The 17,537-nt window shown below is 30.2% G+C and overlaps 1 protein-coding gene across 1 annotated transcript in view; it reads right to left on the bottom strand.

The window, feature by feature from the left end:
• Positions 1-1,251: 1,251 nt before the first annotated feature.
• Positions 1,252-17,537, bottom strand: part of LOC129000540 (uncharacterized) — a 45,007-nt gene continuing 28,721 nt past the window's right edge. The window contains exon 5 of the mRNA XM_054427502.1: positions 1,252-1,336. Within this exon, the coding sequence (XP_054283477.1) occupies positions 1,252-1,336 (85 nt within the window). The remainder of the gene's footprint in view (positions 1,337-17,537) is intronic.

The raw sequence follows: 17,537 nt of genomic DNA, 5'->3' as shown, positions 1-17,537 counted from the left end.
GTCACCACACAAACATCTAACTTTAGTTTAGAAATAAAACATCTAACTTTGTAAAATAATCTTTTAAATTGAACTGTTTTTGTGCCACAGTACTACAAACCAGTGTTCACTAAAATCTAGATATACTTTTATGTGCCCTGCCCCCTATTTTTTAGATTAGTTTGTACCAGAGTTAATTCATGAGTACAAAAAGAATAATTGAGTATTCATAAACAGCTGTATAGATTATTAAACTTTTCTATGTTATGTTAAACAGAAAGATGTAGGGGCATGCAATCATTAATTAATAAATAAATATACGAAATAGTTTTTTTTGAAATATTGACCATACGGAGGTAGAATGTTAAAGCCTAATTACATACGTCACTGTTAATCAAGAAAAATTGTGTAGTAAAAAAATTGTAAAATAAGTAGTATAAAGAAATAGTTACGAAAAGGTTTTTTTAGCAAACTCATAATTTATCAATCTGCGTTGCTTTAAAAAAATTCTTAATAATATCTGGCATTATAATATAACCTATTTTATAGATACCAGATAATTAATGAATAATTATCAATTATTAAGTAGTTCATTCATCATTAATAGGTATTTAGAAAGATGATGATGGCAGGAGGTAAGCTAAAAGTAGCATAGTTAAGCTATTATATAGCTTGACATTATAATAATACACTACGTATTTAGATCAAATCAATGTCTTACTGAAAAGTTTAATATACAATAGTCTAAGTATGATGAAGTACATGCAAATTATATTTCAATAATAAAGGTCAGTTTTATCAGTTATGTAAACAAGGCTATTATTAGATTATTCATTGTGAATAAGAAAAAAAAAATTTTTACACTATATACACACATAACTATTTTTTATGCCTTTGTCAATCGTGATAGAGAATAATATGATTCAATAATGGTGTCATCAATGTTAACACATCATAACCACAATGTATTATGATAAAGTTTTCCTTTAATATTAATGAGTAATATATTTGTAAATTTTGACAAAAATCTACCATAATCCCTTAAGCCTTACAAGAATTACTAATTATTGTAAACTACACAAATACGTAAGATTTTCTTATAGCGAATTGGACATTTTATTAACGTGCAAATGTCTGAAAAAACTTAAAAAAACTGAGGATGTAAAAGTGAACATGATTTGATTCCACACTTAGTACTTTGAGCACAATTTATTTCATAAGATATGTAAATACGTCGAAGCGTTGGAGGCAGCTTTCAGCAAAGTAAATCCATTAGTAGAAGATGTTTGAAGACAGGCTGAAGATGAAAGGCTTCAGAGATACATTGGAGATGACGTCTCCTTTGGGAAACAAAGAACTGGAAATGTTTACAAACTCTGTCACTTTATTGCATTGACAAGCGTATGTGAATTGAGTAATATTATTATATTTTGATAAACAAGTTCTGATAAATTGAACGCAGGGGAGCGAGCTGGTCCATTGGTAGAGCGCGGGACTTCGGTCCCTGAGTTGCCGGCTTCAAATCCACCAAACTGACAATGGATTTTATCTAAGTGATATTGCTAAAACCCCTAAGTCGAAATAAGTACCACTAAGTTTCCAATAAGTTGGTATAATTTTAAGTGAGTTAGTTTAAACAGCAGAAATCGGTAAGAAACAGCAGCATATGTCGGATGAGCTCAACCACATTTATTTTACTGTGAAACTTGCTAAATGTTTAACTTAGGAATGGAATTTCTAATTCAATACTCAAAGATGCAATGCACCACATTATGAAAATGTTGTTTCATTAATTTCGATTTATAGACTTTGGCCAAAACAAACACCTATTTTATTATATACTAGTGCACCTACTGCTCGAATTCGAGCATTTGCAAAGTATTTCAGGCGTTATTTCAAAACGAATAACAGTCATAATTTCCGATGACTTAAAAGAGCCGACTCAAAGATAATGTAATCTATCACTCCACTCCAGTTATCGAAACTGAAAACGAACTCACTCTGAAAATGAACGCTCGTAAAAACACTGTATATTCACAGTAAAATATATTTTTAAATTTTTTATCAAATCACTCATAAATTTGAACTCATAAACTCAGCAATTAATCGAGGGTAAAAATAATCCTATTACGAACTATCCAAAGAGTTACACTCTAAAAATGTTTTGGGTGCCTCAATGGGTCTGGGACAGTTATCAAGCATCTTTTTGGAGAGAAAAAGAGAAAATATTGTTCCAAAGACGACAGGCAGTTACAACAAAAGCCCTGTCACAATACATGCTGTACTCCGATGATGACATGACAGGTGTTGCAGAATATTTCATAAGGCTGACCAAATACAAAGGACATGAGTCTGTCAAATATATCACACAATGTGTGAGACGAATGAATGGGAATTACTGTACACTCTGTCACTAATTAATACAGGCACTTTAACGATTTTCAATGTATACATATTTTGGTGGTCAATACGTATTAGTTCAATAGTCGGAACCGATTGTATTTAACTACTCTTTCAAAGATATGAACACCTCTTTCAATAATAAATTTTGCTATTTTACGGCATGTTCGATTTTGAAGCAATTGCAATAAATTAAATGTTTAAGAATCTGTCAAATTAATTAATTAATCTTAAAAAAATGAGAATTTGAGTATTTAAATTCTAATATATTATGAAACATTCTATTATTGGAATGAATAAGCCAAGACTTGTCCTAAGAAGCTAACGAAAAAGTTTAAATTACTTAAGGTGATTTTGCAGATGTGATGTAGTATCTTCAAGCTGATGGTTAAACTTTTCATAGTACAAAAAAAAAAAAACGAGTAATAAACTTATAGATTTTTCCAATAGTAGAATAATAATAAACCAAACTCTTTCGTAAGGATTGCCAAGTTACAAGAGCTGTATTTATCAACAACATGGAGATCGTGTTAAAGAAATCTTGTTTGGTTCATTTGTAAAATTGCAATCAACCAACTCTTTATACTTCTTTCGTTACATTAGGATATAAAACAATAAAACCGTCTGTACTTTCATATAATTGGACCATTTTGACAATACTCATGATGGATTATCATAATAGTAGTAATATTCTACACCATTAATATTCAGACACATGATGATGACAGGAGGTTGGCTGAAGGCAGTGTAATTAAACCATTACACGTGACATGATGCTAATGCTTTGTGTTTGTATGGTAAGACGAATTATTGTCCTACCACAGCTGTAACTTGCATTTAACTCATACTTCATCTCATACTCACTGAATACAGGAATCAGCTTTTTGTACTGATATATACCTGGTAAAAGGTGTACAGTACCTTAAATATCATATTGTAAGTATAAATACTGCTTAAGAAAAAAATATTAGAGCTACGTACGATAGACAGATCCCAGATAGCCTACATTAAAACGTTAAAATTTTTATAATGTAAATTATATAAATCTACGAAACTCAACTGAAACAAATACTGTATTAAACTTGATAACTGATGGAAAACTGATATTGCTTAAAGTGTCATACCATTTAGTGTAGAAGAAACTGAGAGATAACTCCAAGATTTATTTCCCCACGAGGCCTAAGTTTTCAGAGCCGAGGGAAGCAGTCATGCAATATTTGACGATACTGTGATAAAATGTAAAAATAACGCAGTGATGAGCCAACTATGACTTATGTTTCCTGTGGTAATTATACTTTACTTATTCATTTCTTTTACCGTAAACATATTGTTGCTAAGCTTGGAAATTTGTCTCATTTTATAAACCTTTTTTTTAATCAAATGATCAATCTTAGCTATAAACCTTTTGTAAGATTTAAGTTACATTGTGCTATTTTATGAGACACAAAGGTTGACGTACTGAGCCTTTAGCACTGTTATATCTGCAAAAGTTCTGTATGAAGTTAACGACTTAACGATTTGTTGAAGAGAGTATATTCCAGTTTTGAACTGAGCTCAAGGACGACTAACACAAGTATAATTATTTTGCACTTCGTTACATGAAAAGTGTAATGTTATGTTGCCCCCAGAATTAAAATTCCGCAATATTATATTACCACGAAGTTTATATTATTTTATGGCAAAACAGTTTTTCTTGTCTATATAAACATTATACGCCGAACAATTAATTTAATCCTATCAGATTTTTCAATTTATAAACAAAAAAATTACTGTATTGGGAGTTTGGATCTGGGTTTTGGGGTTCGGGATTTAGGATATGACGTGATGTTTAGCAATTGTAACTAAAAATTAAAAGACTTAAAATGTTACTTATTTTTTCAACATATGTGCATTTTCTTTGTTAGGGAAAGGATGTCTCACAAATCTATTTAAATATATCATTAAAAAACAGGTTATATCCAGTTAGTTTTACAATTAGAACATATTCACGCAAACATACACACACTAAAGCAGTTAAACAACAACAAAAACAAATTTCAAAACTAATAAATGTTTTACTAAACTTCTATCAAAAAATTTAAAGTGCAAATGTTTACATCACCACATTTAACTCTATAGGAAGCATTAAACATTTATGAAATCGCTCTTCAGTTAAACTATTTCGATTTTTTTTTCTTGAGGTATAAATTCAAAGCATTAAATCGTCTGATTTTAACTTCTTTCAGTGACATTCATTCTATATTTTCTACTTTAAGTAGAGGTAACACACCATAGTAATCTTTCAATCATTGATTGTGCACTCTAACAACAGTTTTGAATTGCTTTTGCTGCTAACATGAGCTAACAAAAAGCAACTAAGCAATCAGCCTGAGTTAATTGAACAAAGCGTTCAGAGTTCAATCCTATTGTGATTGGTGCACTGTTTACACGACCTTTATCGTACAATGAGCTACAACAGATTGTTTAGCCATAAATAGAAAAGCTAATCAGTCTCATGTAAGAATCAGTGTGTTTACGCCATTGCAATTCTAATATACCCCTGACACAGCAAACCTGCAGACTAAGCGAATTTCCATTTGCCTGATTGGATTTACACTAAAATGCCTCCTTAAATATATCACATTTATTCCCTATTTAAATAGAATTAATTTATTAGTTTAACGAGTACTTAGGTTTTCTGCAAACAGGGAGGGCAAAAAAGTGGTTTTTGTTGTAAAATGTTAATAGTTTAGTAAGAGATTAATGTATTTTCCAAATTCGATCAAAATATGTTCATAAACAAGCAGACAACAACAGTTGATTTATTCTCTATAAGAATGACATGGTAATTTTAAATTTGCTTGTAATTTTCTCCGTAGCTTGTGGTCGCACAATAACGCTTCAATTACTATAAAATTCAATATACTATAATATAAAATATTATACTGCATCATTTCGTTTTGAAATTCATACGTATCTTAAAATTAAAATTTCATAAATTGATATATTATTAATTAAATAATATAGGTCTGCACGGAGTGATATTTTTAGTCTAATTGAGGGCAAATTTAGTCATTATGGCATAGAAAGAAAATTAACAAATTAAGTTTATTATTAATTGGTAGTTTTCACCTGATAATTGTCTTAAACCAACATGACCTTTGAAAAGTAAAAGGGTATTATGTCATTTGATTAGCCTTAAAAACAAGCATTAAACTCTGCACAAGGGGTCCTTCGTGTTCATTATAAGCTATGCAAATAAACATATGATGTAAAAGTCACTGATTTCTAACACTAACATTCGATACGGTAGTCGACATAATTTATATATGTACAATTTAATAAACGTTAAAACTCTTATACTAAGATAGAGAGAGAGAGAGAGAGAGAGAGAGAGAGAGAGAGAGAGAGAGAGAGAGAGAGAGAGAGAGAGAGAGAGAGAGAGAGAGCATTTTCCCTATCTTATAATTATATAATAAAAAAAGAAACGTTTCAGGATTTTATATGATGTGAGGAATGTTTCCAAGTAAGTAAACATTACAGAAAACAATGTGAACTTATGTAAACATATCGTTACTTAACTTTGTTCATACGCTGGAACGTTGGCACAATTTGTGTTTAAAATAAAGTTTCGGTAAATAAAACAGCAGAAGACGTCATGGTTAGTGTTGTGGAATAACAAAGCAAAATTTTGAGTAGGGAAATAACAAGGTAAAGCTCTTGTAACTATTCTTCAGGGTAAAACATATTTACCATTATAATAAACATAGTGGTTTAGTGTTTTGACAGATTTATTATTTGTCAAGGAAATGTGATACGAGCACATACAATTACTTAAATATGTTTTGTATGATCTGTAATATCTAAATTCCTTTTAGTACTCGTCATCTTGAAATTCTTTAAAGTAACGTAAATTAATGGATGAATAAAAAAGACGTACTACTACTACTACTTTTACTACTACTACTACTACTACTACTATTACTACTACTACTACTACTACTACTACTACTACTATTACTACTACTACTACTACTATTACTACTACTACTACTACAATCGTAATTTTTAAAACAAGGACTAACCAAAGGTACAGAATGAACGAATGTATCTCTAAAATCCTGTGTAAGCTTTTATGTTTTTTTCCCCTTCCGAGTTGGTCAAATGTATTTACAGGTATATAAAGCAATATTCAGTTACATGCAACACCAAAAAGGTAAAAAAGGGCAAAAATCGTTTAGGTTGTAAAAGGATATATCCTAGGAAGTATTTTATTTCAAAATTAATTTATAAAATTTGGTTAAATATATTACCTACGTGTATTACCATTTTAAGCAAAGCATTTCACAATCATGATGAAGCGTTTTACTTCTGTGTGATTAATGTTTTAGATCGGTACAGTGTATGTATACTAAATGTATCGGTACTGTACAAACGTTGTTTCGTCCATAATGTAAGCGGATTTGCAAACAAAACCTTTGTTTGAAAAGGACAGACATATTGTCAATGTTATATTGACAAGTGACATTGTATACTGACTTAATCAAATACAGAGACTATTTAAATTAATGTTTATTTAGATAATATGGTGGATTTACTTTGACATGTAGTTTATATAAACCGATAACATGTATCATTCAAAAATTTGAATGAATTCAAAATGTATTGATATTATGATAAAGTAAAATAATGCACGAAATGTACAAATTATGGAAATTGGTGTTCAAAATTTGTAGGCTTCATAATTACAAAATAAACCCTTAGAGATACATAAAACAAACTATATAGGCCTACATCAAAACAGATTTAATGAAAAAAACAAACTAACATTCAGGACCTCATACCGACCATAAAAAATAATTGTTCAGTATTTGTAGTTAAGGCACTTGTTGTTAAGTATTAACAATTGAATTGATTTATATGAATAAATCATCAATCGAGCTATACTGAGACTGAAAAATTGAATGCACCCCATTCTCAAGAAGTCTTATAAAATATTTAAAAGTTGATATACAAGAATTTGCTTGTTTGTAACCGCTGATAGACTATTGTGAATGTCTAATTAATATTCTACACCATTAATATTCAGACACATGATGGTGACAGGAGGTTGGTTGAAGGCAGTGTAATTAAACCATTACACGTGACATGGTGCTAATTGTGTTCATATGTACAACAAGATGACGAGGCGTCCTGTTTTGGTGATCTATGGAGAAGAATTTTTTGTATAAGTCGTATGTATTTGTTGTTAATAAAACTAGTGAAATAGAAAAAATGACATTTTAAATACACATCCATAAACCTGTGGAATGAAATTTCTTAATATATATCAAGATTTTTTTAATAATATTGTAAAAAGGTCTAAATACCTGTAATACGTACCAGTAAAATACAGATATTTTAAACGTTTTGAAATATTATTGTTAACGTGATTCGGAATAAACAACACAATATGAAAATGTTTAATTCTAAAATTATATATTGCCACTATTACCAGTTTTTGTTTCATCTTCTGTAATTTTCCTAACACTTTCACCAGTTTAAAACTGGTGACCTAACCTTCTGACGGTTATTCCAAATAACAATGTAAATTCCGAAGCCATCATAGAACTTTATCGTACAAATTCTCCTTATGTCAGATGTTACGCTACTAGTTTCAATTTGTAATAGATAAATTAAGAGATTTCGATCAAATTAAAAATTAATTTAATAAATGGAATACCATAAAATGAAAACAATGTAATTTGATATGGAAATGGTGGCTCAGTCACACAATAGTGATTGAGTGCTTTAGCAAAATTATAATCTGTATTCATTTAAATATCTTCATTGTACAGTGAATGAATAAAACATTTAACCAAATGCTTAGTACAAAAATTTCATTTCCTAAAATAGATAAATTACCTAATATAAATACATACGATATAAATACAATCTTCTACATAAAAGGGTCGACGACACAAATTTTATGAATGTATAATAACATCCAAGACGAATCGCAAAGTAGAGTTTAAGTAGTTCAATATAATACAGTGAGGCCTAAATAAAACAGCAAGACCCTCAGTAAAATTACAGTAGCAATTTTCAATTGATTTTGCATTAACCCAATCACATGTATAGCTAATCCAAAGAAGAAGTATATCCGGCCAAAAAATGACCTTGGCATAATGACCTTTTTGATAATTCCAATCGAGGCCGTACTGTAAAATGAGAATAATTCATTCCTGAGCTTAAATTACACTCATGAATTACTACTTGCAAGGATCGTATGTTTAATGCACGTTATTTAGTTTCATGAATTAGTAGAAAATTATCTCATAAATGATTATGTTTTGTTTTGAAATCCATGCTTTACATTTTTGCAAAACCATCAATTTAAATCTAACTCGCATAAAAAAGTTAATGATGTTATTAAACAGCTGATAATTTGTTTACCATTTTTGCTGTTCTTTAAAAACGTTTGTAACGGTTTAAACTTTTTAATTATAGAAATAACTCTAAATTATGAGTACTAAGCTTATCTTACGAATACTGCATACACTACATGAAGCCTATAACACATAATTATTCTGCTTGCATACACAACAATACTTGGTAAAACTTTAATAAAAGAAGAGTTCTGACAATAGTGTGTTCACTGAACCGTAACTTACAATACACAATACACGTATTGCAATACAGGGACTCAGGGATGAACACTTGAGTTCACAGATTGAATACGTCTCAACAATGATGTTGCTGTCTTGGAAGACTGAATCTCAATATATGGTCAGTCCCATCCTAGGTTGGAATCGTTAAGTTATAAAATACAATCAACCATTCAAGATAATAATCACGTTCTTAGCTACAGATTGGATTAAAATTTAGTTAAGTTTTGAATAAAAGATCAGTTGAATATTAAACCTTAAATAAGTGAAATAGTATTATTTTTCCCTTGATACGTGTATTCTTAGAGTGATAGCCTTCTTTTATTGACCAATCTATTATTTTATAATATTTTATGTGCCTTTACATAGGAAATATTTGTGTATTTATACAGAACAATATGGGATTTGTTACAAAAAAGAATTTATATAAATATATGTATGTAAAAATAAAACTTCTTAATCTTTTTAATCTTAGACCTCTGGAAACGACCTTGTCGTTGAACTGGCAATAATTTCCAATGTTTCGCATGCGTTGCAGCAACTCATTCCCAAGTGTGTTTGCTTACAAATAAAATAAGAATAATCTGGTCTGGCCAGTACTGCCACGAGTTAAACAACACGGGCATTTCCCTAAAACTAAAATCTATATTTGTCATTGGCAATAAATTATTTTAGAATCTCTGATTTCAATTATCTTTCAAAATTATATTAAGTTATACTTTTTTATTCAACAATATAGGTTTACTGTTGTTTACGAAAAGACAGTACAATAATCTCACACTAAACAGTACCTTAAAATAAAACTCTTCATTAGTAAATCAATAATCGGCAACTTTTTCAATTTTTCACACACATACTGTGTCATTAAATAATATAAAAAAAACCACAAACATGTTCATGTTCAACTTTGATCCATTGATCACAAGGTTAGCCACAACAATCCATGGTTTGCGGTCGACCCAAGCGTTGGAGCTGCTGTTTGGTAATTCATTGTCGTGAATTTTGCAAAACCTAGTGGTCTTAGTGTAAACAGAGTGTTACAGAACTATCCCAATGTTTAAAATAGTTGTTTGGTGAGAACCAAATGCAAGTGGTAGCCTCCATTAATCCTTTGTATAAACACGATCATACATTTTCTTCAGTTAGTAAAACATTATTTTACAAAACGAATGGTTGTCTTTTGGGACTGTGTGATTGAATTGTACTAAGACTTTAAGATTTGAACAAGATACAAAGGGTTAGATTATGTTTCTAATGAAAATCTACAGATCCACATGTTAAGATAATACACATCTGAGATGGATCAGCGACTGTGCCACGAAAGAGCTAAAATAGTGCCCATTATTATACACCACAATATAAAATGACAAATCTAATTGAAATACATAAAACATAGCTATATTGAACTAGTTGAAATGAATATAATATAAAAATATTACTTGAAAGATTACATTCATTACCTCAACAGTGGAATACATATACATATCTTTTTATTGCAAGCAAACAATATTTTTTTATCTTATACCATAGATGTCTATCTTATATCTTATATATCTTATATATCTTATACCATAGATCTATGCTTATACGATGTAATATAATTTGTATACCTAGAAAGTTTTAAATGTTTGGAGGAAACCGTTTTTATGATTTGAGGAAGAGTTCAAAGTTGTCTTATGCAACACCTTTTTCGTTAAAAGACTATAACGATATTTAATTATTAGTAATAAATGTACTACTGCAATTGAAATAACCAAAGCTGCTATGCAATGCACATACTGCGTCACTAAGTAAAATAAAATAAAAAAAACATAAACATGTTCATGTTCAACTTACTAAACTACATAAGTAAATTATATTTTCTCTAATAACCGATCTTCCAACTAATAAAATGAAAGTATCTGCTTGGATAACAATTCATCTAAACTATATAAATCATTGCTTGGTACATAACACATGTTGTTACGCTGCTTTACACTTACACTACAGTAGAGATTATATAGAGGGGTGCAAGTGTTCAATATGACACCATGTTGTGTTGTGGGGTTTGCCAAACTAATGTATCTGAAACACTGTGAAGTTTAAAGGTTTACACATGTATAATTAATGTCTTCGCAAACAATTTGTTCAAAATGTGTTTCTTAAAATGTATTTATTATTTAGTAAAACAACTCTCTGAATAAAACAAAGAAATCTTCATGATAAAGTGCTTTAGAATCCTTTATACAAACACACAGTAAATATAATTGGACATACATTTCTAATATCCTTTTTGTTAAAGAAAGATATTTCCGATTTTTTATGTAATGCTTCTTCTGTAATTACTATATGTATGTTATAACATTATATAATATATCTGGATATTAGAATATCACAAATAAAGAGTATAAACAAATCATGGTTTTTGTAAAGCGTATGTTGTATTTAAAGTTGACTTATAAAGAGGTTGGTCAAATATTATGAAGCAGTAGGTTTTATGATGAAACAGCATTTTAAGTTTCAAACAGCACGGTTGTGATTTGGATGAATCACTAAAGGATTAAATCATTAACGGGTAAACAACTTTTGACGAACAATCTTTAGAACTTAGTTCTGAAATTAAATTCCCGATTAACTTCCGTTTTTAGCGAATTTCCCTATAGGGAAGTAGCTATTACCGTAGGTGGCACGGTAAGACCTAGACCCGGGACCGATTTACTTTTTCATTTTGATGTCCCCAGAGGCCAAAAACACCATTCGTTCAAATTTTTATATATGTATATATATATATATATATATAGACTTATATATATATATATATATATACGTCCGTGAACGCGATAACTTGAGTAATTTTTGTCCGATTTTGATGAAATTTGGTTTAAAGGTGTAAAGCGGGATAAACTTGAATGAGTTCGCGAACCAGCACGATCGGACCATGGGAACGGGGCTTTACGGGGGGTTTTATGGGGTAAAAATTGGTTTTTCTCACTTTTGACCCTCAAAACACAAAATTTCCCGATTTCTCTTTAGACCTTTTTAAAGAGCTTAAAAAAACAAATAATTAAGTATATAAAAGTATTTTTGTTCGATTATTAGTAACGGAGAAAATTAAAAAAATTGTAAATTTCAAATTCCCATGTTATTCTTATGGAGAATACTGTCAAATGTTGTAGTTTGCTTGTTTATGGATATATTTTGGTCAAACTTGGCAAATTTATTTATTTTGTACTAAGCTATCAATATTTTACTCAAAAACACACTTTATTAGTTTCCTTGTAGCAGCAAACCTAGGTACTCGTTAAACCTAATGTTATTAAAATATATTTAACTGAAAATCAATTCAGACAAATGGAAATTCGCTTAGTCGGCAGGTTTGCTGCGGCGGGGGTATTTTGTTATATAGTTTGCCTCAATTGAATAAAACCACTAAGATTAAAAGTTTGTACATTCAAAAACGAATTTCTCCATTTCATAAAAATGCTTTAACTAATTGATAATCATTTATCATATCTTTAGTCGATAATATCTTTAATCGAACAAAAACACAATTTTTTAAGCTTTTTTATGACTATAATTAGCAAGAAAGATGTTAGTATAATATCAAAATTAAAATATTCTTTCTACTGTTAAGGAATAAAAAATAAGATAGTATAAGGTTCTTAAAAAATTGGATGTTCTAACAGCAAATAGCATCTGCCAGTTGATGAAGTTCCAGCAATACTTGGCCTTAAACACATGTAGTAAATTTAACAAAAAACTTGTTCTTTTAATTACACAAACTTATAGAAGTGGTTGTAAAAAAGGTCAATGTATAGTTTAGGATTAAATTAATCTCCGTAACATGATAATAGTGACATGAAGAGCTTCCTGGAACATAGATCCTCGTGCAAGGTGAATCACAAGATTACAATCTCCTGTCAAGACATATATCATTGGCAACACTGTCTATTAACATGTCGGGTTGTTATACTAAAATCAGCATTACATTTATTACCAGAATTTAAATACAGTTATAGTATCAAGATAGAGTTAATAAGTTTTTTTGGAAAATACCAGTAAAAAAAGTCAGTTATTCGGTCAAAGTATTTGATTTTTGGTATTTTTTAAGTAGAATGCTTTTTTTAATCGTTGTAGTAAAGTTGCATCTAAAATATTAAACAGTGGATATCTAATAATATTTTTATTTAATTTTTACTAACCCCCCCCCCCCCGTTTCCAAGGGACTAAACATGTTAAGAGCATCAATGGAAATTGTAGAGAATATGTTTTATTTTTAAATCCCTACTATAGGCCTACAGCTTTTCACATTGACCTAATGGTATGTGCAGGGATTTACAAACAGCGAAGTATTGTTAGGGTATAAGTCACATAGTATTAAAATAACTATAAATATTTTATAAAATTTAAATAAAATGTGTTTTCTACTGTCAATAATTAAGTTACATTTATAGTGCTGAATTAACCTTTTTGGCAGAACAAAACAGAAGAAAATAACAGGAAAATAACATAAGTTACAGTTACTTGTCAACTTCTGTCCAAATCATCACATGTAGGCAGTGTTCAATCTCATAGTCAGTATAAACCACATAGCGTAATTAACATGTTGTCATGTACGCCGCGTGTTATGGTTTAATTACCCTCTTGACAGCCAAACTCTGTCATCGTCAGTGTCTAAATATTAATGTCACGGAAATGCTTGATAACCCGTTAGTTAACGTTGGAAGTTATTTATAGTAATTATACAGCCTTGCCAGCAATCTTTGATTCTTGGCCTAAACATAAATTTATGACCGTCCACAGGAAAAGGGACCTTAACTTCCAAAATTTCGAAATTGAGTTATTGGTTGCTTTGGATACACCATTAAATTACAAACATTTTGGTAAAAAAATTGTAGAGATATCTAAAAAAATGACTGAGTTATGAATTTTTAAAGTTTTTTTATCATAAAAACCTCGTTTTCGGAAAATGAGCGTCAAATTTTGGTAATATTCAACGTTGAATATTTCTGTTATTATTTACAATAATATCAAAGTTGAGGTACCTACTTGTAGGTAATTTTGTCCTGATTTGAAATATGTTTTATTTTTTCATTTTCCTTTTTTTTCTGGTAGCTGGAAGCAAAAATGTCTAAAATGTATATATTTATATGTATATATATATATTTATATATATATATATATATATATATATATATATATATATATATATGTGTCCGTTAGCACGATAACTCGAGCAAAAATGATCCGATTTTGATGAAATTTGGTACAAACGTGTAAACCTACGTTTATTCTAACGAGTTCGCGATCCAGCAAAATCGGACCATGGGAACGGGGGTTTATGGGGGGTTTTATGGGGTAAAAATGGGTTTTTCCCATTTTTGACCCTAAAAACAATAAAAATTGCAATTTCTTTCTAAACCATTTTGTAGAGCTTAAAAAAAGAAATAATTTAGTATATTGAAGCGCTGCTTTATGCCTAACGGTCACAGAGAAAATTCAAAAATAGTGTAATTAAAAATTCCCATTTTATTCTTATGGAGAAAATGAAGATTGTTGTAGTTTACTTGTTTATGGATATATATTGATAAAATTTGGCAAATTTATTTATTTCATCCTATACTATTGAGTTATGGTCAAAAATCCCTTTTTACCTTCCCCGTAGCAGCAAACCTAAGCACTCGTTCAATCTAATGTTATTTAAATAGGGAATAAATACCTATGTCTTATTTATGGAAATATTTTAGTAAAAATGTAATCAGAGAAGTTGAAATTCGCTTAGTCTGCAGGTTTGCTGCGGCGGGGGTATTTAAGGTTATATTATTGTTGAAACGTCAAAACAAAATGACAATAATACAATGTCACAGAGTAATACAGTAAAAGGGACCTTATCTTCCACAATGTATTTTATCATATGGAAGTTAAGGTCCTTTTTGCGTTGAGTGCAGAGGTTTAGAAAACTAGATAATTAAGGGTGTTATAATCAAGATATATGTATAAAAATTACATTTTCATATTCAGAAAGAATCCAGTTACAATATGCAATCAAAACCTAAAAATGTGAAATTTTGACCCAAACCACTAAAAAGTGCCATACTGTAAAATTTTGCCAGGGAAGTTAAGGTCCCTTTTCCTGTGGACGGTCACATTTATTGATTTTTTAGTCAATTATAATTATAATATAATTATGTGTAACTATTTTACCGTTTTTTGAATACCACCCCTGTTTTCAAGTAATTCATTAATAATAAAATATCCAGTTGTAATTTATTTTGCAACACATTCGTAGTTAAAAGGTTCATTTTGAAATACTGAAATGTGATATACATAATGAATCATAATTATAATTTTTTTAATAAACTTTACCCGTCGAAACGTGGATGAAATAGTTCTAAAATGTACTTTTTAAGGAGAGTATCTTTAAACATTATCAGAAGACATTGCAAAAATCTGATAACGAAGAGGGAGTAACACAAGGGTACCAGTAATCACTTTTACTTTATTGAATTTAGATTTCAAAATCAAGGATTCATTTAGCCACACATCAACGAATTTATCATAAAATGTAGGACATACTGATAATCTTTGTCTTCTTTCACTTGGTAAGGGGATGTGGACACTGGTCCAATATTAGTATACAGTAGCAGCACTTTTTTGGAAACCGTTATTTCAGATGTGTACATATGAGATTCTTAAAATGATATAAATTTGTAAAATAACTCTCAAGTGCAATCTTCTGTTGTATTTGGATCTTAAAGTATCGAGTACTTTCTGGCTAGTATTGGATGGAACTTTTAGTGAAATTTATCCTCGTTACAACATTTTAACAACAACCTTTATCAGAAAACGTGCAAATCTTAGTCAAATGTGTTTAGTCACAATAAACACATTTGTCAGTGTTTTAAAGTAAATCTAATCAAAGGAAGATTTTTTTAAACAATGACCTCGTTTAGGCAATACACTTCACTGAACTGTTGTCCCATGTATTACAACAGGAGGCTTTCTGCAATATTCATTACAGGAGTGTTATATATGAGGGACCCATGTGCTCTATATGGCAACATATGGTAGCGTTGAGTGTCTCCTTACAGTAAATTAATAAGTGATATGGATTTTTATTTTTACTTGTGGCGGTGTTGCTTGTTTCGACTAATTGAGTTTATCAAGTCTAATGACATATTCCCCTAAGAATGCTTTCAGCCTACGTGTGAAAAAAATCGATTTTATTGAACACATCAAACAACGTTGTAAATCCAAAAACAATAAACTCGATATACCGTATATTATAAATAAATAAATTTTTTTTAGCTTATAGCTTGAATTCAAATTAGTTTTTCATAATTAGCATTGTCTCTATATTGTAAATGTAATATTTTTTGGTAATTTGTGAAAGAATGAGCATAGGACATGTAACAACTTCGGCAGCTTTTATCCTGTTTACAAAAAAATGATTATATTGTAATGCAGTCATATATTTCAAAGGGTTGTATATTTTTAAACATGTCCATTTTCTGCAGTTAACTGGCAAAATGGGATTTCTTTCACTGATTGTAACACGCAAATTAGCTGATACCTGCATTTACTCACTTTACCGCACTCATTTTACTTTGTCGCACTCATTTTATATTCACGCATTTCGGTATTTCAACTAAACGACACAAAATATTGTGCAAGTGTTAGGCACGGAATGATACCCTTGAAAACCTTGCCGTTTTGGCATAAAAACAAACTGGCCACATTTCAAAGCTGTTTCAAAGTTGTAATATTATTCTCACTCCGACCTTTGGCATTCAGTTTTACACTAGGAAGTACAGCAATGTTCAAAGCTAAGAATCTTCTTTGGACATACAACAAATATCCCAAGGCAATAAATATATAACAGTACGACAATGATCAGCCAAGCGCGGTCATATTTAGCTCACCTGGCTGCACTCAACCAGCCTCGGGAGTCTCAAACTGACAAAGCTTAGGTCAGTACTCGACTGGAAAATATTACCAGAGGAGATTTTGTTTCATTACCGTAGGAAGTTTAACTAATAAAATTTCGATGCTTAGATATAATTACTTGAATTAGTACCCGTATTTGCTTAGGACGAATTTATATTATATTATTTTAAAACTAGCAATTCAGTGTAAGAACCTATTACGTATTACTGGCATTCAAGTTTATTTATAGCACAATTCCAATAATGTCTAGAAAGAGTCACAACAGTCATCCGATGGAGATATGATGCTTTAGCTTAAGAGTTCCAAACACGAGTGCAGGACTGAGGGCTTTTTATATGGGTTTGACTCATTTGAGTGATTAATCCTTATTAAGGTTGCTAATATGTGGCTCAGCCGTTGGGAGGGCGATACTTAATAAGCGACGTTTTGTTCTGATGCAAGTTGACGGCATTTGTAAATGTTAGACGCAACACATGTTCAAATTTGTTTTAACTTGTATAGGGGATAAGTACACGGACCTACCATTTTCAGGTTTGTTTCAATTAAATGGACATAAAGTGCTCAATTTGTTCATTAAAACGCATGCTATAACTTACATAAAAAAAT

Source organism: Macrosteles quadrilineatus, unplaced genomic scaffold (assembly GCF_028750875.1).
Source record: "Macrosteles quadrilineatus isolate MER2022 unplaced genomic scaffold, UCM_ALF_1.0 Scaffold_8__2_contigs__length_117827958, whole genome shotgun sequence".
Taxonomy (NCBI): Eukaryota; Metazoa; Arthropoda; class Insecta; order Hemiptera; family Cicadellidae; genus Macrosteles; species Macrosteles quadrilineatus.
This window is presented reverse-complemented; position numbering and strand designations above follow the sequence as displayed.